The sequence below is a fragment of the Kwoniella bestiolae genome, chromosome 4, assembly GCF_000512585.2.
Source record: "Kwoniella bestiolae CBS 10118 chromosome 4, complete sequence".
Lineage (NCBI taxonomy): Eukaryota > Fungi > Basidiomycota > Tremellomycetes > Tremellales > Cryptococcaceae > Kwoniella > Kwoniella bestiolae.
In genome coordinates this window covers 1881511-1903764 of record NC_089244.1, presented here as the reverse complement: position 1 = coordinate 1903764, position 22254 = coordinate 1881511, and the positions used below count along the sequence as shown (strand labels likewise).

Here is a 22254-nt window from a genome sequence, read left to right as displayed (position 1 = left end):
TGTTCATTCTTGCACACCTAGGATCTTGACCAATCCAAATGCCGCTCCCGCAGCAACACCACCAACAATCATCGTCGAGATGGCTCCGTAGGCGTATCCGCCCCATCCTCCGGTTGCGCCGCTGCGAAGAACCACGAAAGGTCAGGTTACTCCTCGCCGCGCTAGCTAGACAGATTTATATTACAAAAGAAGAACCGACTCACGTGAAGTAGGTCTTAAATCCTCCAAAGATGAACAGGATCACACCGGTGACGATAGCGGAGATGATCAAACCCTTCTCGGCGGTATCGGTTATCATATATGGTATTAATGGGATCAAGCCACCGATGAAGTATGATAAGCCTATGGTGAGGGCGGAGATGTATAATCGGGATTTCGGTACTTCCTCTGGATTCGTGTGAGGTATGGTTAGCTCGCGATGCGACACATAATCATGAAGCTGTAGATGTTGGAGTGACGGTCGACTCACCCAAACCTTCACCAAACTTCAACAAAAACGCCGTCAACCCCATATCCTCATCCACCTTACTTTCACCTCCCTCTTCCTCCTCTCCGCCCTTCTTGCTTCCCCAGTTGAAAATACTACTCCATCGCTTGACGTGGGATAAAGGCGCGACCTGAGAAGCAGGCATGACTCCCTCCGTACCGGTCGTTCCATCCTTGGGACCGTACAGATCATCCTCCACGATCCTGAGATCTTCAGCTATTAATCGAGATAGGGGTTCTTTGACTCCGAGGGGACCGAGGATGGAGTGAACTTCACGTTCCATCTCGCCTGAGCAGGATCGGAGGACACGAGCTTGCGTTTGACGTCGGAGGTAGTGGAAGTGGTCTAGCTCGGCTTGCGAAGCGACTGGTGGAGTGTGCGTGCACATTGTTGGCGAGATGAGAGCAAAATGGTCATGGGAAGACAGGTGGGGCGGACATGTAGACAGGTCGCGAAGGTCGGTAAAAATAAAGGCGAATTGAAGATAGATGATTAATGATCAGTATAGGTCGATATGGGATCCTCTTACAATTACCACTCACGATATCCACCCAACCCCATTGAAATAGCTCCAGCACAGAGTTCCGCCAGTCCGCCGGTAACTACCAAGCTTGAGCTACCCAACGAGGAGAGACCAGCAGTGAGGGCGAAAGGCACTGTCAGACCGTCCGAGAGACCGATAATTCTGTGGTATAAAGGAGGGGTTGTCGAGTCGGACGTGATATTGCGCGTTGTGCAGGGTAAAGCGTTGTGTAGAATGGCGATGTGAGGGCGAGTGATGGCATCGCAAGTGGCGGGAGAGGGTCGAGTGATACGAGAAGGTATATAGAATCGCTTGATAAGCATGTCATCCACCCAGCTATACCAAAATAGAACAGACTCACACATCCCTAACGATCTCAGGACTTATCAAATGTCTCTCATCATCACCCTTCAACTCTTTGCCTATTCCCTCACTCCACATCAGCTACCTTCCTCTGATCAGAGAGATAGGAAACACTCACAACATTGTCCGCCCGAAGCGTGGGCCGAGCACTTACTCCCCAACGGCTCATGATCGCCCAAAACATCCTGAAGCTGTTGCGTCCTATTACCCTGCGGTACATTGTTCTCAAGTGTCCAAACGGCTCCGTAGGATTTGTTGTTCTGCTGCGACTCGTTCGAGGTACCGGTAGCAGCTACAGCAGCGTAGGAACCTGGTTGTTGGGCTGTCTTCTTTCCTCGAAGTAATGGTACGGCCGCGCCATTTTGAGATTGAGGTTGGTCCTTGCAGCACCCTGCTCCGCCTTTACCGCCGCAGCATGAGGATGACATTGTGATTTGAGTCTGTGATTGCGTGGTGTCGAGTGATGAGAAAATAGCAAGTGGTGGCAATTGATGAGAAAGTTTTAATGAAGGTGGAGTGAACAGTAACATGAAATAGAGGTTAGTCTTGGCAAGTTACGCTAGTCTTTATAGGGGAAATTACGAGTTCGCTTATGTCATCAATACTCTAACACCACTTACAAATTTTCAATTCATTAGAAACTTTTGTAATCCGAGTGTTCTTACTGGTTAATCGCATTCTCATTCCTTTGTGTCGGCCGAATGGACATGTGAAGACGTGACTAACCTTTTCATACGGATCTCAAAACAGATCACCGAAGCTACAGAGCTGGTGGTAGTATGACATTATAGGACCATGCATAGGATAGAACGACAACACCCAATTGGATGAATGATTTACTTTCCACCCCTATCTCCTCTTCTTGCCCTCCCCATCGTCCCCCACCCAATACCCCTTCAACCTCCTAACTTCATCTTCACCTTCCCTCCATCTCACAACCCCCATGACCTGTTCTAACCATACCAACCCCACCACAACAACCCATCTGACCCAGTACCATCCCGGCTGTACCCTCCGTCTCAAGCTCTCCAGAACATTCACCAGTATCCTAGCGATGAGCACAGCGTATGTGGTAGTCGGTAAATCCCTCGTAGCTGGTCGGAGTGGGAAGGGAGGCGTGACGTTGAAAGGAGGTTGAAGGAGTAGTTTCATTGATGAGGTAAATCCATCTTCGTGGAAACCATATTTCGTCCATGCTCCTGCGTAAGATATACCCCGTGTATTCTGGATTGAGGGGAGTAGTTTCTGAGAAGCAACCGATTCGTGGGTCATCATGGGATGTTCATATGTGAATTTTCGGATGATCTTGCTCTCGTCAACTGGGAATGGGGGGTTGAGGGTGACGAGGACTAGACCGTGTTTCGATTCGGGCAGGTGTTGAAGAATGTTCATATCGTATGTTCTAAGCATACAAGGAATAAGTAAAGCTCTGATTGCGTTTGCGTTTCAGCATATGTAGGAACGATTACTCACAACGCTACAGTCTCGACTTTTGAGTCCGAAGTACGAGGTTTGTTGGCATCACTTTCGGTCAATGTAAGGTAATTCCAAGCTGCAATATAATCATAGTCAGCTTGAGCTGTATCTAAGACCGCACTCATTCGCCCAGCTCACCAGAGTATGCTTTGCGCCTTACAGGCATCAACTACAACAGAGTGTATATTCAGCCACCACCTCATCCCCGTTGCACAGTGAACCCATGGTTTACGCACCTTCTCATCCCAATGCAAGACAGCCTCGTTCTTACTCCATTTCCAAGGACCCAAAGCTTTCTCCTCGTCTTCTGTCAGTCCACCACCATTTCTGAGCAACTTCGAAGTCGTGTCGGAATGAGTCCTGTACAAGAACGTAGTTAGCCCAAGGCCGATCACAAATGACGAAGGCAGAGCGATATCGATCAAATGGCCGGTAGACCTTCGCATACTCACGCTAGTATAACATGATCGTACAGGTGCCTCTGACCTGAGGCTTCCACAAGGTTCACGCCGTTCTCCACAGACTCGATAGCCGTTATCTCCGTATTGAGATGCAAGTTCTCTTTGGGTAGTTTGCCCAGAACTGCGTCCAGATATTTCTTGCTGCAGCCATTCAACGAAGACATCAGCATCTGCTTGACCCTAGGCTCGTATTGCTGTAAGAGGTCTTCCGGAGTAGGTACTCACGAGCCACCATCAACAGTCAACCACTTGGGCTTCCCCGTAATCTGTAACAAATGATGATTATGGAAAAACCGTATCAACGTTGAGGCGGGGAAGTCCAAGGCAGCTTGATCGGCAGGTGTAGACCAGATAGCACCCGTCATGGGCTACAATCACCACCGCAGCTGATCAGCTCGTTCTTCTTCGTCTTTGCAATATCACAACAGGCCAGGATCTGAATTGATGAATGATAGGGGAAGTCGAGAGGTCGCATATCCACAACGAGTATCGGTTGACTAACTCACCATCAAATAATCATCCCTAAACCCTTCTCCATACCCCTCCATCTCAAGAAAATCACCAATACTGATCCCTTCCCTATCTCCCTCCTGGTGCAGCAGATCAGTCGCAAAGAGGTTAAATCGGATGATATCAAATAACATCCTGTATAGTCGGGGGTTGAACCTAAGATCAAGAGATAGTAGGTCAGTGCCCTGACCTTGGTGGTGTGTTGCTCGTTTCTGTGTGATTCTCCCTTGCCAACCGATGGTCCAACGATTGTGGGAATGAGGAGAAGTCGACTCACAAATTCGATAGTTGACAAAACACCCCTCCCAGCCCTTCACCAGCCCATTCAAACGCGCCCCTATCTCTCGTGACTGAGAAGGTCATCTCGGTCTTCAGCGTGGGTATCTTAAGGTGTTGGAGGAATCGGAGGAAGTTGGGATATGTGGGTGGGTTGCAGACGATCTAAAGATAACGCAGGACAGCATGTGAGTCAGGCGGTCAGTCATCGGTGTTCTTGTGCAAGAGGTGTGAATGCGGTATGAACTGCGACTTGTGGAAAGCCGAGATAGACAGATTGGACCGAACGGTGTAGAATGGGTTCCTAACTCACAAAGCCTCTTCATCCATCCGAAAGCGTTCATTTTGTTAGCTTATACTTCCCCTTGTATCATCACTGATTAACATAGATAACTCACGTATCGACCTGACAAGGTTCTTTCCCCTCCCCTTATGACAAGCACACAATCAGCCTCAGCACCTCATCGTCAAGTATCAAGAGAGATATACAGGCTAGACTAGAACCCAACTCACTCCTAAACTCTACAGTATTAGTATGTCCACCGGGTCTCTCATCCTTCTCATATATGTTCACTTCATGTTCTGAGAACTCGTTGAGTAGCTACACCCATATCAAGGTACCCTATCAGTTTTCGGGATGATACGATAGTAGCAGGTCGAAACGTTGGATTGTTCTCACCCATAAGGCTGATATACCAGATACGCCCGTACCGACAATAGCTATTCTCATTCTCTACTATTTCCACTGGATCGGAAGGGATATATCCATAAGAGATCTGTGAGGACAATAGACAAGTCGGATTCCTTATGTCTTTCTGGATGTGAATCTGAAGAAATCAAGCCCTCTCCGGAATGTTATGTGTGCTCCAAGTGTGGATGTGATGCAATATCACTTCAATTGCAAAGAGGGATTTGAAGTGAAAGCTTACTGTACGTCGTAACTTGGTAATGTCGATTCAACTCGACTGATCGTGCCTGATTTCGTACAAATCGTCATCGACCATCCACGTAGGAAGGAGTTACTAACCACATCTACTCTCCCAATACCCATCGTGTCAAGTTTGATATCTGTACTGTTAAGTAACTTCTATTGTATGCAGCCAAACCATCTAATATGATACATAATCAATCCCATCTATCTATCATCATCATCATAACATGAAAACATCTAAGAAACAAACACCACAAATCAATCCCAATCCATCTTCTTGACATACTCGAAAATCTCCGAGCCAATCTGCTGAGTCACCAAATCACCTCTACCAGCTGCTATCTTAAGGATGGCAGTGTTGAGTGGAGTAGCTCCTAGGATATCTACGTGGTCGGCTCTGCATATCGCACAATCGTTATCAGCTTGGTCTCTTTTACTATATCAATAGTGGCCCAACTCACGTTTGCGCACCTCCACGAAGATCCATACTTTCCGGCGAATGGAGGTATTCTGTCAAGTTAGAATGTATCAGCTATCACCGTAATAAGGAGGTGTCTTGCTAGTAGAGTAGCGACACTCCACCCACCCTGAGTTATAACCTCGATACCAGCAGGGTTCCACTTCGTAGTCCCATTCCAACCTTTAACGCACATACTTCCCAGACTTATCACAGGGATTGTCCCATCTCCATCACCGAACTTAACGCCAGATCGAACTTCAGGATTGGACCCTTTGACAGTGACTACGGAATCTATCCAGTGTTTTCGGGATAGGGGGAAATCGAGTGGTGCGCGGAGTGTGGTGGAATTGTCGCATCCGTTTGAAGGGTCTGATGTGTCGCACTGTAGATCATCGAGTCAGCGTATGCAGTGTTAGCTGCAGATCATCGGCTTTTTCCACTACTGACCGACTCAGTCCTCCGAGGTAGACAACTGAGTGAGGGGACAAATGGCACTCACATACGCATCCTCATTCTCCGCATCAGATCGAGTATCATCATGTTCGTACTCCCCCTGCATGTACCAGTACGATCGCTACAAACCAATCTATTGTTAGTTACCCTTATTCCCTTGAGTTGGAACCAGCCAACTGACCTCTGTCTCCTTGCCATGTCCATACAGACAGTAAATCTTCATCGAAGGAGCTTCAGGCAATCTATCATACAAGTCAGCTGGACGTTCTCGCCCTGAGCATTTTACACAGAGTATTAGCTTACCTAACTTCCAAAGGATTACTCCACTACCATTGCAATCGTCTCATCAGCATCGCTTCTATTGATCATACTCATAAGATTCGAAGAGAAGACTCACCTTAGTATGATCCCTATCATTCTTCTTGAGCTGCTCCTCATCCCTCTCAAACCCAACACTATAATTACTCTCCATCATCCTCTGGAAGCTAGGCGGAGTATGAGTCAAGACATAGGGTCCAGCTTCGTTTAATGTCAAATTGGGAGAAACGGTTCCGCTGTTCAAGGACGACTCTTCCTCCGAAGTACCTGGATGACGGAACGAGAAGAATCGGCCGTGAGTATCTGTAGCATTGGGGGGATCATCGGGTGCGCCCGAGTCATCGCCCCAAATTCGATTACCGCCCTGATCAGTCCATGCTTATGAGCGAGTTGTACTATTACTGAAATGACATCAGCAATTCTCGCCAACTCACCTTCATCCACATCGAAGTTGACCCAGGCCATCTTCTAAACAATTTAGCTCTTTCTCTGCGCGAGAAGAACTATTTGCCATGTTAGCTCCCTGTACCCCATATATCGATTCACCAAAGAACTCACTTTCTCAAGGACCCATGATCCAGCGGGATGCTACAGAGTATATCAGCTGCCAGATTAATGAGAAATGCTTAGGAAGGAGTTTACCAATTCGACGGTATCCCTCATTTCACCAGACAAGAAAGCAGTCATAGCTTTTGATACTCCTAGCATCGTTCCCGCGACGTTCACCCACGACTCGATGTTTTCCTAATATCAATGTGATTAGCACTGTCAATCCCCAGATCTCCCTTGAGTGCGATCAAGAATGGGAATTCAAGAAGGGGTGTTACTCACATCGACCCAAGCTGCACCTCCCCCTCCGCCAAAGCCATTTTCCTTAGGATCCGACTCAACCCATTTCAAGCTGGACAATTATTAGCTTATTCGCTTTCTCCGGTCCACCGCTCGCAAAAGGACCCACAAATACTATGAAGAGATATTGATCAGCTGATGGCTTCTCGGCCGTTCACCAGCGGACTTACCAGCAACACGGTTCCTCCCATCCTACGACCAACAATCCCTCATTAGCTGAAATTGATGTTCATGAGATGGGTGATATGGACATACGAGTGCGAACACAGCACCACTTTCTGTCCGTTATGTCTCCTCATATTCTCTATCCTAGTTTTCAACCTCGTGAAATACGCATCTCTAGTCTCGAGATTATAATATGCCAGTCGCCTGTCCCAATTGCACGTCAGCTTATAGACCCCTCTGAAGAGGATGATTGAGGTAAAGCTGAGTGAAGACATGACATACCAATCATAAGCAGCCATATCCATCGAGTTGGTATCGTATCCCAACGTAGCTAGATTCTCGACGATCTTCTGCCAAATCCAATAACCTATGAAACCGCTCGTCAGGTACAACTACCGCGACAATTCCTTGAGACCGAGTCAGCTGACCTTGGATAAATTCGGACTATGCCAATGTCCAAATGCCATTCAGCTTGTTTCCACCAATCCGCAAGGTCCAGCTGATATACTCACAGCAGCGTCCAAGCCCTGAGCAGCTCTAATCTTGAATCCAGGTGGATCCAACCCCGTCTCAGGGTCGATGGATAACGCCTGAATCCACCGTTCCCTATAAACCCCATTATCAGTTATCGACGTGTTCGCGCCTCTGTCAGCTGAAATTGGGGTTCAGAACCTACTTGTTGGTCAACACAGCTCTGATCATCGTTGATGTACCCTATGTCAAGTGTCAGCTGAATTTGAAGATCCGAAGCAACATCCACAGCTGACACCGATTGACTTACCCATAATCTCTTCCTGAAGAATGGTCTAGCGACACTCTCCGTACCCCAACTTTCCAATCCGGTAGATACGATACCAGGTATCAGTACTATTGGATGATGTTTGTGTAATCCGTATTGCTCGACCAAGGACTCCCCGACGGTAAAATCTCGGTTCTCCAGTGCTCTTCGTGCGCCTGAAATCGACCAGGTCCTCATTAGTAGTCATAGGTGATGGAGTTGCACCAATAGTCAAAGCCAGAGGAAGAGTATCATATATCTGATGGTTTGAGTGAGGACATACTCCAGCCCCGGAAAGGTCTGCCTATTCCTTTATTTCATAGCATAGCATGATGAACTCACCCTCAACAACCGTAAGATTAGCCAACAAATCCCTAGGATCCAACGCAGCAGGCAGAGTCGTCCAAATATCTTTCATATCGGCTCTATCGTACCCTCGTGAGCTCACACATATCCCTCTCTGGTACAAATAGAGCTCACGGTAGGGTAGTCAGATCCACCGCCCACAGAGCGATACATATACCCAATATGACACCCCTATCTCAAGACTCGCGGTAAGCTTTGCTATCCGTCAGAGGAGACATTGAAGAAAGCTTACAAGGGGAAGACGAACTACGGGATATCATTATCAGTATGTATCAGACCGTTTGATCCGCAACGAGGAAGCAACGGAAGGAAGGAAAATGACCCACTTTCCTGCCGAACAACCATGATTTCCAATTCGATTTCTTGTGTCCATCATGTTTGAAAAACACTGATTCGCTTAGATCTGGGTAAGAAATAGTCCGTCAGCTGTTAGGTAGACGAATCTCGAGATGACAGCTGAGACTTACCAATTTCATTGAATGGTGTTCCAGGGGCTGTACGGAGTTATCGTTATCAAAATCAGTATCGCTTTGTAGACGACGGGCGATGGAGCATACCTAGGAGCTACAAGGTCATCCAAGTCAGCATAAGACCAGATGTATTGCAGCGCATACATGAGAGCTCACCTTGTAATGCCCATCATCCTATGCACCCACACCCAAAATCAGCTAACCATCTTTCCCTCCCATTTTACACGGTAAAGGGCTCACCTTCCTCTTCAACCTGACATGCAGCTCCTCCGTCTCCTTACTTATCTCCTCGACCGTACTCTTAATCCGCTGACGAAGTCCAGATGGAGGAGGAGTCCTCTTCTCTCCCTTCTTCCCGGACTTGGTTTTCCCCTTTAACGAGGATGGACCTGGAGAAGGTGGTTGTGAGGAAGAGGGAGTGTCGGTAGGGTGTTCGATGGTTATTTCGATCTCATCGTCTGATTGTACCTTTTTACGAGGCATCTTCGACAACTCCTTCCTTCTGTTTCGTATATGATGCAAGTCAGATGAGAAGGATGAAGTGAAGTTGAGATTTATCGGTGACGTTGTTGTTTGACTACACGAAAACAGGCAAAGGTAAAAGTGGAGGAAGGACACAACTCGAACTCCCATTCAGGACACCACGTGGATTGGGCAGATAAGTGAAATGAGATGGAATGCATATATGATCACCCGCACGCTATAATATTCTATTGTATACAGTACCTCCCTAAAACCCAAGCATATCAGAGGAAAAAGAAGAAAAGATTAATCTATGTACATCTATATGACCTGTTCCTCGAGAAAATGATTTCAACCAATTGTGACGGATACGAAGAAGGTATCAAGGAATCCAAAGACCAAAGTAGCTTTTTGTCTCACCCATACGAAACGAAGAGAGATCAAGCAGTACCGTTGGTAGTAGGTTTGGCAGATTCCGGTACGATAGGTTCAGGCCCTTGCGAGATGTTAAGATCGATCAAGAGACCGGTAGAGAGATCGTATAACTGATTACATGGCGATTCGATCAGCTTTACTTCTGTACATGGCCTAACTTTGTCCTTCTCGTCGAAGATGAGACATAGGAGATGGCTAGACCAAAGAATATCAACATCAAAATCAAACTCACCCATCCGTGAACGTATACCTTCCTGAATTCACCTTTTCGTGACAACTCCCAAGCATTTTGAATGGTCTGTAAAGGGATCAAGCCATTAGTAAAAAATCATCCAACATGTCATTTCAGGTGACCGTCTCTCGGTACAGCGACCTTGATCATCCTCTCTCCCACTACAAACCTCCTCCTTGATCACAAGACTGCCAAAATGGAATTGCGCAAACTCACAGGACTATCCACAACATTCTTCACGCTCATCTTGACGTTCTCTCTGATCAAATCGTTGATATCGCTCCCCTCAGGTAAAGAGTGCTTCAACCTGATGATAGGGTCCAAGAATCGAGTCAAGGGGGTAGCGGGGTCGCAGAATTCGGCATTTCCTTTGGGAGCTGGGAGGTCAAAGGCGGCGATACAACCTCCACAACCTGTGTGACCGACGACGATGACTGTGGAATGAGGGGGATTAGCACAATCACCTCGTTTGTCTGAGTGAACATAATCTTATATACAGACTGGGCAGGAAGGAGTTATCACTCACCATGGCATACACCGACGTTCATAATAGCATAGTTCAACAATGCTTGCGAAGCGTCATCTTGAGGCTGGAACTGGTTTGCTACGTTTCGCTGTGGGCAGAGTGAGAGGTGAGTGATAAGATCTATATGAATTAGATCACGACTAGCAAGATAATGTAGCATGATGCGCCAGAGGAGATCATTGATTATAAGACAGAGTAGAGCCTGGCCAGAAGGGAAGGGAGAGACTCAAAACTCACTTGCACAAATACTTCTCCAGGTTTCCTAGCCATGATAGTCACCTCTGGTACTCTGGAGTCGGCACATCCTATCCAGAGGAAGTTTGGAGCCTACACGAGCGTAGCGAGTGGAAGTTGAGCGGTAGCGAGTGAGAGCAAGAGTGTTGTTAGACATGATGTGATTATTGGTATTGGGGTACAGATGTGTCGAACACGGTTTGCAATAACCAATGAAGAAGTAATAAAGAAAAATCATCTCATCAGCTCCACCCCCTCCCAAATCAGAGTAAACACAAACACAAACTCACCTGCCCCTTGACCTGCTCCGCCCACACTTCAGGTTGTTTCTCCGTGACCTCCCTAGCCCACCACCTGTTCCCCTCAAGCACCGCCCGGATATCAGGGAACTTCTGCGCTGCCACCGAATGCTCCAGATCAATATCGATCTCCTTATTCGCTCGGAGGGGTTCAGCGTGGAACGGCATATTGACTCGTACGGCTGTGTGTATACTTCTTTTTGAAGCTTTGGAGGGGGGTTGAAGTGGGGGAGGTTGAAGGATCCTTGGGATGGATGATGATGGTGAGGGAGTGGTGGCGTATACGTAGGATGGTCTTAGCGATAATGGTGGGGAAGACGATGAATTATTTACAATAGAAGAGGTTGAAGCGGGGATAGATGATTGAGACAGTTTGATGGATTTCCTAAGCGTTATTAACGCTTGGCGGGTGGGGTGAATCTTGATTTAAACAAAGGCAGGACACTTGCTGGCCTGTCTTTGATACTGGGGTTGGTTGGAAGGAAGAGAGAAAGAAGAAGAGAGATGAAATTTCAATGACTCGTATCGGCTGATTGACGGAAGGACGGAAGGATATTGAATGGGTTGGGTTGGATTGGATTGGTACGAGTAGGGGTGGGTTTACGTTAACTGGTGATTGGTGATTGGGGAGGAATACGAGTGTCTAGCAGCAGAGTGACGAGGAATGTGGTGAGTATGTTATGAACTGGGCTGGGCTTGTGATAAATTAAAAAAATTATGATTAAATACGACCAACGATTACGATTACATGAACCCCGGTTATATCTGTGAGCTGCGGCATTGGTTGAATCATAGAGTAGCGTGGTTACGTTTCATTCATTTTTGGGGAATCTGCACTTCGCACATTGCACGTTGGGACATTCTCTTGGCAACCGCAACCCATAGATAACGCTATACTAGTCCATGTCATCTCACTATACTAGCCCAGCACTACCATCACCTCAGTCTGGACTATACGTACGTGTCTCATCATCGCACATATGCATTCAGTCTCGCCAGACACCATCACTCGGATTTACTCGGTTTCATTCTCATCAATCAATCCATCCATTCCCCATGAGATCCAAATTCATACTCGTAGATAAAAAAAAGGAAAGAGTGATCGAGAGATTAAATTAAATTTGGACATGGACATTCCAACAACCCTGAATCACGTCTTGTACCAATATCCAAGCGGATATCTTTACACTTGTACTGACCACCGGCCACATGCATGGCACAGCAATGCACACATGTCTACGAGACTACTCTCTCCACGGTGACGGTGCATAGTCATTCCGAGACCAGCTATATCATGGCAATTCCGCTACCTTGATTTGACGGAATTCCGTCTTCCCATCCCATTTCTCAAGATCCGGTCTCCATTCCATGAGCGTACCCAAAATGTTGTTCCTCCCTTGTTCCGTGGTCCTGGTCGTTCACCGGACCGGGAACAATTTTAGGTGTAACAGTATACGTAACAGTTAGTCACCATAAGAGTCAGAAGGGTTAAAAGACAGACTGTCTCACTGAACAAATGAGCAATGAGCAATGATCATCACGATAGCTCAATGATGGATCATTCATATGCATGGGTATACTTTTCAAACACTAAGAACAAATCATGTCCAATGTATCTATATTTTACGACATCCCAACACCTCCAACTAAATACTCTCGGCTCCTCTTGTGAACTACCTATAGCTCCTTCTTCTCAGCCTCAGCAATGGCCTTGAGCTTCTCCTCCTCCACTCTCCTCTTCTCTCTCCTCTCTCTGCCCCTCGTCACCAGTTCGGCAGGTTCCAAACTTGCGAACAAGGCTTTACATGTTTTCTCGATTGCCCAACATCCTACGAAATCAAGGATCATCGAAGTGGTGAGTTTGAATTTGAACTGCGATTGGAGCAAGGAAGTTAGCGTACATCCTCATGCTTGACGGACAACCCGAATTCATTAAGTGAGTTTATCAAATGTATGTTTTATGAGTACCATCATCAATCAAGGATAGACAGGCGGATAAACAGGGTTTATTGAGGTTCGAACGTGAATTGTATGAGTATCATGGGATACCCAATGAGACGTATATCGGCACACTCACACTACCACTCATCTCAACCAACTGCAACCACCTATTCAACTCCGGGAAGAAATCCGTAGCACCACTGTACGCGACGGCGGATACTCCCAACAAACCCCAATAGAGGGGCGGATTCTCTCGAATACCTTCTCTGAAAGGTCGTCCTTGGAAATTCAACACGAAGGTCGAAACTTGTTGAGAGAGACCGAGGAGGTAGATGGCGGTGTTGAGTAAGGTAGGTTCGAATTTCTTTTCGAGGTCGACTTCTCCACGACTAGGGTCATGACAATATCATCAGCATCGTGTGACTCTTGACAATTGTACAATGTCTCTTGACAGTCGTACAATGTCTTCTCGAGAGAAGAGAGAGAATGAGGTACGACATGAGACAGTAAGTGGGATGATGATTACTCACTCTTCCAAAGATTTGGACAATCCAGTGATATATACCAATGCGACAATATGAATAGCGAATTGCAGCAATACCGAGAGCAAAACATAGAAATTGAAGATATTCCCTAATGGTCTTTCTTTCGACAATTTCTCAACGGGCTACATCATCATATCACAAAACAAAGTCAGCCACCATCCTCCATTTGCTCAAAACGAGCGAAGAAGAGAAAAGCAGACCAACCTTAGCCCTCGAGATACACAAGAAACAAACACTCATCAACATCCCCGTAATAGTTACCTGATAATCTCCAAACTTGATCCCGTCCAAATACTGTACACTGAGCGAATAAGCCGTGATCAAACAATTCAACGCGAGGATCTTGTACATCTGTATAGTAGCCACGAGGGTACATCGACCTTGACGAATGATGTTGGTGATGGCAGATACGTTTGAAAGTTTGGACGTAAATGGTGCTGCACAGGACGCGTCACCCAATTTGATCTGTGGGACTTCTTGGTCTTCGTCTAGTTCTGAGAGTTTTGCGGTAATGGTGGCCATGTCGAACTGTATTTGAACGAAATCAGTAAATGCACCGACAGGTCCAAGACGTAATCACCACAACGGGAGAAGATAGATTATGGTCAGAAAGACAAATGATAGATATAAACCCAACTAACCTTCTCCATAGGATTCTGCTTCCTAGCACCCTGATGCTTCTCCGCAACCTCCTGTTGAGTCTTGACCAATTCCGGGTACGCCTCCCTAAGCGCAGGAGGAGGCGGAGGAGGAGGTTGGTTGAACCTTGCAGAAATTTTCACCTGTTGTTCATAAACCTTCTTCATCCTTTCCATCTTTTGATGTTCCGCAATAGCCTTGAGATCTTCAGGTGATCCATCCAAGAGAGCAACTCCGATATGAGCCTGTTTGAGCGCTCCGACATCGTTGGTTCCGTCTCCGGCCATTAATGTGATATAACCTAAATCCCTGAGAGTGGATAAGATAAACTCCTTTTGAGAGGGGGATACTCGAGCATATACCCAGGTGTGTTTACACAACTGATGCCATGATGGTGAGTTCTCATATTGCTTCAGGGCAGCACCGGTGATACAGATATCATATTGTTCGAATAATTTTTGGTCGAATGGTTCGGATGCTTTGACGGGGATGACAACAGTTTCATCGACGTTTTTCCAGACCAGTTCTAAACATGGCTATCAGCTGGGCAATTCATCAGTTTATCAGCTGCACTCACCATCAGTGGTTGTACCTTCCTTCAAATCTAGGATCATAGTCTCTCGATCAACAATCTCGACGTCTTTGGCGACGTGGACGGCAGTCAAGGGGTTATCACCGGTGATCATGATACACTATGTAGACACGTCAGCTGAACGTCGACCGCATTTCGCATGTCCACGGCTATGTTAGCTCACCCTATGAGAAGAATCATTGAGCATCTTGAGAGTCTCGACCGCATCGGGTTTGAGTGGACAGTGGAAAACGAGGAAACCAGCGAAAGTCAACTTGGATTCGACCTCATCTCTTTGGATTGTGTTGATCTATACTCAAGACATCAGAACATAAGCTTCTTCTCTAATACTGAATTACTATAGCTCACCTGTTCAGGTCTAACATTCATTTCCTTGATACCCAGAGCCAAAACTCTACTTCCTCGTCGGGTGTACCATCTATAAGTCTCCTCGTAGTACTCCGGAACAGAGACATACATCCCCTTGAGCGTTTCAGGAGCACCTTTAACAGCTGCGATCCACTTCCTACCGTGCGCATCAGAGATGGCAGAGATAGTTGACATTCTCTTGAGAGCGGAGGAGAATTGATATCGTCTTCGAATGTTGATCTGGTGCTTGTGAGGTGCTTCTTTCGAGTTGGGTGAGATATTGTCGCCTAGCAATATAGCGTCTCGTAAGCTGGGATGATCACACGTAATGGCTGCGGCGTTGACAGCTCACCCTTGGACAGTTTCCAGTCTAACGCAGACAAAGTGGTCTTTTCCATGGGATCACCGACAATCGTTCCGTCTTCCAATAACACCAAAGCATGAGCCGCAGCGAGGGTGAGGGTAGTGTTCTTGCCAGTTTCAGTAACTGGTACAAGCTTCTTGGGATCGGCGGAGCTGTGGTAGCGCCAGTAATCGTCAACGACAACTCATCAAAGCCATTGGGTAGACCAACTCACTCGATACCAGCGATACCTTCTACGACCAAGTTCTCTCCAGTGATAGTACCAGTCTTGTCGAAACAACAAACATCGACCCGCCCAGCGAAAGGAATTCTGAATGGTTCGGTACAGAAAATGGCTATGACAGACAGCTTGTGATCAGCGAAAGAACTTCTGCGACTTCAAAGCTGACACATACCGTATTTCTGCAGGGCGACAAGCGAGGCATTGACAGCGAGAGATAGTTCCATAGGTAGTTCAGGAGGTACGACCGAAGTGATGATCAATACACAATCGAGCAGTAATTTCCCTTTAGCCATTCCTCGTTCGAGTCCTATCGACGGAATGAGCTTGATTGCCCTGAGTAGAGCGTTGGTGTAGAGAGCTCACCTTTAACCCATACGTAGGCACTGGCGGCAATAGCGAATATAAGTAGGAAACCAATGAACAAGAATGCTTCAAATGTGTTGGCTGAGACTCGTTCGGTTGAGAAGATCATAGTTCGGACTAATTGACCTTGGGTGGTGCCGAATCCTGTTCGAAGGACAACCGCGAGACATCCTCCGTCAGGAGCTAGAGTCGTCGTGAGAGCATGAGTCAGCACCGACGTGTTGAAACATCGCGAGGGAAGAGGGGATAAACTGACTGGTCAAACCACCTTCACCAGCCTTTTCAACCTGCAATGCCTTAGTACCAGAGAACAAAACGCTATTCCTATCTGCACCATTCATGTCCAATCTATCTGATCCTTCTCGTAGTTCGACACTCTCTTTCAACAATGGTGTGGATTCCCCGGAAAGCATAGCTTCGTTTACGATACAAGTTCCACGGAGGAGTAGGAGATCACATGGGATACCGGAATCAGGCTTGGTTCGTACTGTCACATCAGGATGATAAGCTTTCTGCATTCATGCAAGACGAAACGAGAACGATAGCTTACATATGCTGACGACATCCCCTGGGACAAGTTCTGAACTGATAACATCTACCCATTTTCCGTCTCTAAATGTCTGAACGTGGTAGGGTGTGATACTCATCGTTCTAAATTCAGTGAGGGTTCGGACTCGCTATAGCAGAGTCCAAAGATGATCAGCTTCCAATTGCGATTTGAAGACATAGACTGCGCAGCTGTCTCCCTGACGATAATTAGACTATCACTCACCTGGAAAACCACAGTACATTCAAATACCACCAACATGAATGCAGTGAACAAGGAGTAATACCAATATTCATCCAAGCACCACAAGGCCACACAGAAGATCTGGAAGACGAAAAACGGAGCTACAGCATGTTCTGCGAATAGTTCTGTAAATTTGGGAATGGGGATATGACATTCGTTTGATCCGTAGGTTGATTTGAGTACTTCCAGGTTCGGGACATTCGACTTGCTTGATGGGTGGGTCAAGATTCCTTTTGAGGATTGGAAGGTCGATAGGGGGGGTGAAGAGTCGCATGGGTATGGGATGGGTGTGAATGCGTTGGTCGATGCTATATCATGCGTATGGACGTAAGCTAAATCATACAAATGACTGGGTATGGCGTAGATAGCTTACCATCGTATACGTAGGTATCTCTTTGATAGATGAACGAGTAAGTTGGTTGAGTTGCCCCTGGAGCCTATAAGAGCGATGATCAGCTATCAACATGCTCTCACCGTAGGTGATTGGGTAGATGATGAACATACCAATTTACTATCCAGAGGTACGATCTCACCCTTCCCTCTACCTTTACTAGGGATCACTCTAACTTTCGAAGCGTCTTTCAATGAATTTGCCTATTTGACAAAATAAGCATCAGATTAGCTGATCAAACTCAACGGCCATTATTGGTTAGCTAAGCAGATCACTCACAGAAGTGTAACTGATCCTAGCGTTGAACCCGCTCGACCAAGCGGTGATCAAGAAACTCAACGCATGTCCTGCGAAGAGCAACACACAGTAAATGAATGTCCATTCTTCCGATACCACCCATTCGTCGTATTTGTGATAATAGGTGTAATACAGGAGTGGGTAGAGAGCTAAGAGGGTAGAATTATCAGTTCATCTGCTTTGTTAGACTAGTATGCCAGCTGGACACTCACATAAGATTGGTAATCCGTATATACGTGAAAACAATGGGATGGGGTTGTGCAATGATATCGATTCGATCTCTTGCGAGATTATCGATGGTTTTGAGGTGGCCCTGTAGTTATGTGCAGTGAGATCAGCTTTGTCTGATGGAGCCGTTGGTAAGAGATAGCTTACATGTTTGCTCTACCTCCTCTTGATGATCTCTTGAGGGATAAGCAAAAGGAAGAGAAGGATACTTTTGCAGTTTGTTTTGGTGTATGATTGACCGAAGGCAAGCAGATGCAGAGGTGGACGATTGCTCATTGCTCATTGAGTTGGAAGGAGTGATCCATGCGCCACACTCGGTTAAAAGTGGCTAACTCCGTCATCTCTTTCATCACGCAGTACTTGGGGTGCTACGCGTATTTGACTATAAGCATCAAGTATCAACGTGGAGAGATGAGAGACGAGAGTGATGCGTGTGGAGTTGGTTACCTGTAGAGAGTTGATAGTACTGGCAGTGACAACAGCAACACTTGATTCAACATCACATCCAAAACATACTCAGTCAAGTCAAGTCAAGCTACCAAACCAGCAATACCAGTCCGGGCAAACTCAAATCAACAGCTCAGCTTGCTTCATTACTCAAGGGATTCTCCTCCTTCCCACCACTCATCATAACCTCCTACCGAATCTAACACTATCATTGTGTTAGTCAGATCTAAGCATCATGAATATATTCCGTTTCCTGGGTGAGTTCAACCAAATATCAGATCATCGTCATGTATTGAACTCTTAACACCAATCCCACGCGTCACATCTCATACAATTCACAGAATGACCCAGCTAACATGTTATATAATACCTTCCAGGTGACCTATCCCATCTCGCCTCAATCTTCATCCTCCTGCACAAGATCCAAACGTCCCGATCCTGCCGGGGAATATCATTCAAGACTCAGGCGTTATACCTCACGGTATTCTTGACTAGATATGTGGATCTGTTGACTGGTCCCTACGTGTCGTTGTATAATACGATAATGAAGTTGTTCTTCATTGGGTCGACGGGGTATACTTTGTTCCTCATGAAGGTGAAATTCAGGTGAGTGAACTGTGTTTTCCTCTTTGAGTTGTCAATTGTATGAGGGACCGGTTAGGATAGGAGGATATATTTATAGGACATGGGAATACCATACACATATAGAACCAAAGCTAACCTCACGAGAACACGCATCCAGACCAACACACGACGCCTCCCTCGACACATTCAAGCTCACCTACCTCCTCCCACCCGTTGCGATCCTCGCTCTACTGTTCAACTACGCCTACTCCCCCTTCGAGCTCACGTGGGCATTCTCAATCTGGTTGGAAAGCGTTGCGATCTTACCTCAACTGTTCATGTTGCAACGAACTGGCGAGGCCGAGACTATCACTACGCATTATCTCGCTGCGTTGGGGTTGTATAGGGGGTTGTATATTCCTAACTGGATGTATCGGTGAGTTCTGACCATGAGATTGAAGTGAAGTCTGGTGTGCGAAGATCAGAAGCATGTAGTGGGTAGAGGGAACAGGAAGAAATTACCATCCACTGGAGAAATCGTCACAAACGATCACATTTGGATGACACTGTACAATCAAAGTTTAGATGAGGATGACATTGCTGATGCGCCTCTTTGACCCGTAGATACTTCACCGAAGGCGCTTTCGACCCCATCGCAGTGGTAGCAGGATTGATTCAAACTGGTATTTACGCGGATTTCGGATATATCGTGAGTCGTCTCTGAGCCTTTCTAATGGCCATGAGTAAACAGGAGCTGACAATGCTTTCTCTCTTCTGCTTCCAGTACGTCACAAAGTGAGTATCGACCATCAATAGCTCATAGGAATCACCACTATTTCTGCTGCTCTATCGACTATCCACCTCGAAGTAACTGGAAGATGGAAGTGCTGATGTATATTGTACAATATCTTAGGGTCCTCCGAGGTCAAAAATTCGAACTTCCCGCTTAATTCATTCACCCAAATGATCAGAGGAGGAGAGAGTGGGGTGTAAGGGGAGTGAAGCAGTTCGTATCTTGGCTATTAGGTAACGAAAAGATGGAGGGAAGAACGTTGCCTTGCCTTAGGATCTTTGAGACCCTTTGCACGAGGGGTCAAATCAATGAAGAAGAAATTCAATACAAATATGTTCAATGCCATAACATGCATTTATGAAAGCTTGATTGCCTGGCTCATCCAACATTCAGGCTAGAGATAGACGGCTGACGGCTAAGCTTTTCCATTACGTAACATCATCATCCTCCACTCTTTGCTTCGAATCCCGTACAACTCGGTGCCGAGGCGGAGGTCACCTATGTATTCTCAGGCACGCACTTGAAGGTATTCTCCACCTCGTACACCGATCTGATATCATCGATCACCTCCACCCCATTCACGAGATTATTGACGGGTACTGTGAGGTATAAATAGTATGTACTCTTTGGTTAGACGAAGAGGTTTCTTTCCCATCGATACAACCGAACACACGTACACACAATCAGACCAACCTCTTGACTACTCTATATTGAACATACAATTTATATTCACACCAAACAATATGTCCTCACCTATCCCTCAAGTATCAGTCGCAGGCCACCAGGTCGGACGAATGGGTTACGGGTTAATGCAATTGACTTGGACGCCCACCCCTCCCCCTGAGGAGGAGAGCTTTAAGGCTATCAAGTGAGTCTATTCCTGCAGGTATCCCTTGCGGGACATCGTCGTCGTCCTCCTCACATGGCTCTCATTCATCATAACCACCATCACCCTTCTTTCCGTCCCACGCCTCAAATCAGGTGCTAATCTGGTTCATACAACAGGGCAGCAGCAGACGCAGGAGCGACCTGCTGGTCGACCGCAACATTCTATGGACCGGAATTTGCCAACATCAGACTCATCGCCAACTTCTTCAAGAAATACCCAGAGTACAAGGAGAAGATTGTCTTGGTAGTTAAGGGAGGTGCAGATTATACTTCCATCGCACCAAAGGGTAATGAGTGAGTTGTGTCCCTCCCTATGCATTTATGATGGAGGCTGATGTATTGCTTGTATGCAGTATCGACTTCCTCCGTTCTGATCTCAAGAAGACGCAGGAGATCCTGGGAGATAAGAAGATCGATGTCTACTCTTTAGCTCGATTATCACATGATGCTACCGTTGAAGAACAGTTCAATAACCTCGAGACGCTCAGGAAAGAGGGGTTGTTCGACGCTGTGGGGGCTAGTGAGATGTCTGTGGAATCTTTGGAGAAAGCTCAGAAGGTGAGTATTGTGTGCTCTTCACTCAGCCCTGCCCCCTACTCTTCCTTTCTTACACATTTTATACATTGAGAAAATGATATTTCGTACCGGGACCTTGCTAATAGTTTGATGCTAAACCATCAGATCACCCCCGTCGCAATAATCGAGATCGAAGTATCCCTGTTCTCCTTCGAAAAATCCATCCGAGACGTCGTAGCCTGGTCATCCACCAACAAAGTGCCCATCTTCGCCTACTCCCCTCTCGGTCGAGGATTTCTAACTAGGACGTACAAGTCCCCCGAGGATATCCCCGATGGAGATTTCAAGAAGATGATTCCTCGATTCCAGGGTGAGGCGTTCTATGAGAATCTGAAGTTGGTCGATAAACTCGATGAGATCGCTAGTAAGAAGGGGGTTAATACGAGTCAGTTGGCTTTGGCTTGGATTGTGGGATTGTCTGATTATGTGAGTGTGATGTACCGCTTGCATGGTTTCCTGACATCGACGAACATAAATATAAGATCTTTTTCCTCATCTGCCTACCTCCCGTTCCTACATCCCTCGTGATCCGTGTGAAATACACATGCTGATATACTCGTATCACACCACAGACCATCCCCATCCCCGGATCTTCGAAACCCCAACGAGCGATCGAAAACACCCAAGCTGCCGGTATCAAGTTGACCTCAGAGGAGAACAAGACCATCTCGGATATTTTGGACACCTTTGAAGTTTCCGGTACTCGATACCCAGGTGCTGGTATGGCACACCTCGTGAGTGACAGCTCCTCTTACACTGGACTGGGGCCTGAAGGAGGGGTACCGGCACGTGGGCTGATAGTACATTGCTTAAACGATAGATGCGATAAGCGATCCCTTCGGTTTGACGGTGTTACCACTTAACAAGGGGTGGAGAGATATGTGTCTTAGTTGAAGATGTGGTATTGTGATTTGAGATATGACGGAAGAAGAAATGAATATACGTATAACTCATGGATGATGAGCCTGAACATCTTGATGTGCTGAGGCTCTACTTTACTGATTTCGTCTGATAACTTACCTCGTCACTGACTGATGGAAGAGAAGTGAGATCATGATATGTGCGATTGCCTTTAAACTCGCACGCACGTACTATACTGCACACAACACACACACATCATCCAAAGGAACCCTTTTGCCCACTACCCTCCCCTCGCTTGGGCATGGAGTGGTGGAGTGATGAGAGTGAAAC

General features: G+C 46.6%; 7 protein-coding genes across 7 annotated transcripts; 2 read left to right on the top strand and 5 right to left on the bottom strand.

Moving 5' to 3' along the window:
* Positions 1-3: 3 nt before the first annotated feature.
* I302_106286 (uncharacterized protein) lies at positions 4-1801 on the bottom strand (the record flags this gene model as incomplete). The annotated part of the gene is made up of 6 exons (XM_019192030.1): positions 4-121; positions 204-387; positions 470-853; positions 1030-1172; positions 1372-1432; positions 1492-1801. 6 exons carry the CDS (start codon positions 1799-1801, stop codon positions 4-6), a joined length of 1200 nt encoding a protein of 399 aa, XP_019046660.1.
* A 421-nt stretch (positions 1802-2222) lies between these two features.
* Positions 2223-4826, bottom strand: I302_106285 (uncharacterized protein; the record flags this gene model as incomplete). The annotated part of the gene is made up of 12 exons (XM_019192029.1): positions 2223-2775; positions 2847-2925; positions 2988-3018; positions 3086-3209; positions 3302-3451; positions 3536-3678; positions 3817-3976; positions 4098-4261; positions 4410-4416; positions 4495-4525; positions 4610-4697; positions 4776-4826. 12 exons carry the CDS (start codon positions 4824-4826, stop codon positions 2223-2225), a joined length of 1581 nt encoding a protein of 526 aa, XP_019046659.1.
* A 459-nt stretch (positions 4827-5285) lies between these two features.
* I302_106284 (uncharacterized protein) lies at positions 5286-9369 on the bottom strand (the record flags this gene model as incomplete). Its single annotated transcript, XM_065870243.1, has 25 exons — positions 5286-5424; positions 5489-5537; positions 5614-5869; positions 5987-6061; positions 6122-6182; positions 6244-6266; positions 6338-6622; positions 6693-6761; positions 6817-6846; positions 6901-7002; positions 7090-7159; positions 7363-7476; positions 7555-7639; positions 7701-7716; positions 7785-7878; positions 7949-7986; positions 8054-8226; positions 8393-8475; positions 8531-8587; positions 8649-8662; positions 8743-8819; positions 8884-8910; positions 8974-8980; positions 9043-9060; positions 9127-9369. 25 exons carry the CDS (start codon positions 9367-9369, stop codon positions 5286-5288), a joined length of 2205 nt encoding a protein of 734 aa, XP_065726315.1.
* Positions 9370-9788: 419 nt separating this feature from the next.
* On the bottom strand, positions 9789-11242 carry I302_106283 (uncharacterized protein; the record flags this gene model as incomplete). The annotated part of the gene is made up of 6 exons (XM_019192027.1): positions 9789-9893; positions 10016-10081; positions 10232-10449; positions 10542-10629; positions 10779-10868; positions 11066-11242. The coding sequence occupies 6 exons, from the start codon at positions 11240-11242 to the stop codon at positions 9789-9791; spliced, it is 744 nt and encodes a 247-aa protein (XP_019046657.1).
* Positions 11243-12751: 1509 nt separating this feature from the next.
* Positions 12752-18078, bottom strand: I302_106282 (uncharacterized protein; the record flags this gene model as incomplete). Its single annotated transcript, XM_065870242.1, has 20 exons — positions 12752-12946; positions 13152-13404; positions 13546-13682; positions 13765-14088; positions 14202-14725; positions 14777-14891; positions 14955-15080; positions 15140-15426; positions 15492-15655; positions 15718-15838; positions 15899-16033; positions 16090-16272; positions 16346-16576; positions 16640-16766; positions 16862-17187; positions 17253-17316; positions 17384-17473; positions 17550-17716; positions 17780-17880; positions 18035-18078. The coding sequence occupies 20 exons, from the start codon at positions 18076-18078 to the stop codon at positions 12752-12754; spliced, it is 3714 nt and encodes a 1237-aa protein (XP_065726314.1).
* Positions 18079-18477: 399 nt separating this feature from the next.
* I302_106281 (uncharacterized protein) lies at positions 18478-19756 on the top strand (the record flags this gene model as incomplete). Its single annotated transcript, XM_019192025.1, has 6 exons — positions 18478-18499; positions 18620-18848; positions 18985-19242; positions 19431-19515; positions 19591-19601; positions 19720-19756. 6 exons carry the CDS (start codon positions 18478-18480, stop codon positions 19754-19756), a joined length of 642 nt encoding a protein of 213 aa, XP_019046655.1.
* A 586-nt stretch (positions 19757-20342) lies between these two features.
* I302_106280 (uncharacterized protein) lies at positions 20343-21926 on the top strand (the record flags this gene model as incomplete). The annotated part of the gene is made up of 5 exons (XM_019192024.1): positions 20343-20467; positions 20605-20781; positions 20841-21045; positions 21169-21489; positions 21636-21926. 5 exons carry the CDS (start codon positions 20343-20345, stop codon positions 21924-21926), a joined length of 1119 nt encoding a protein of 372 aa, XP_019046654.1.
* Positions 21927-22254: the final 328 nt, after the last annotated feature.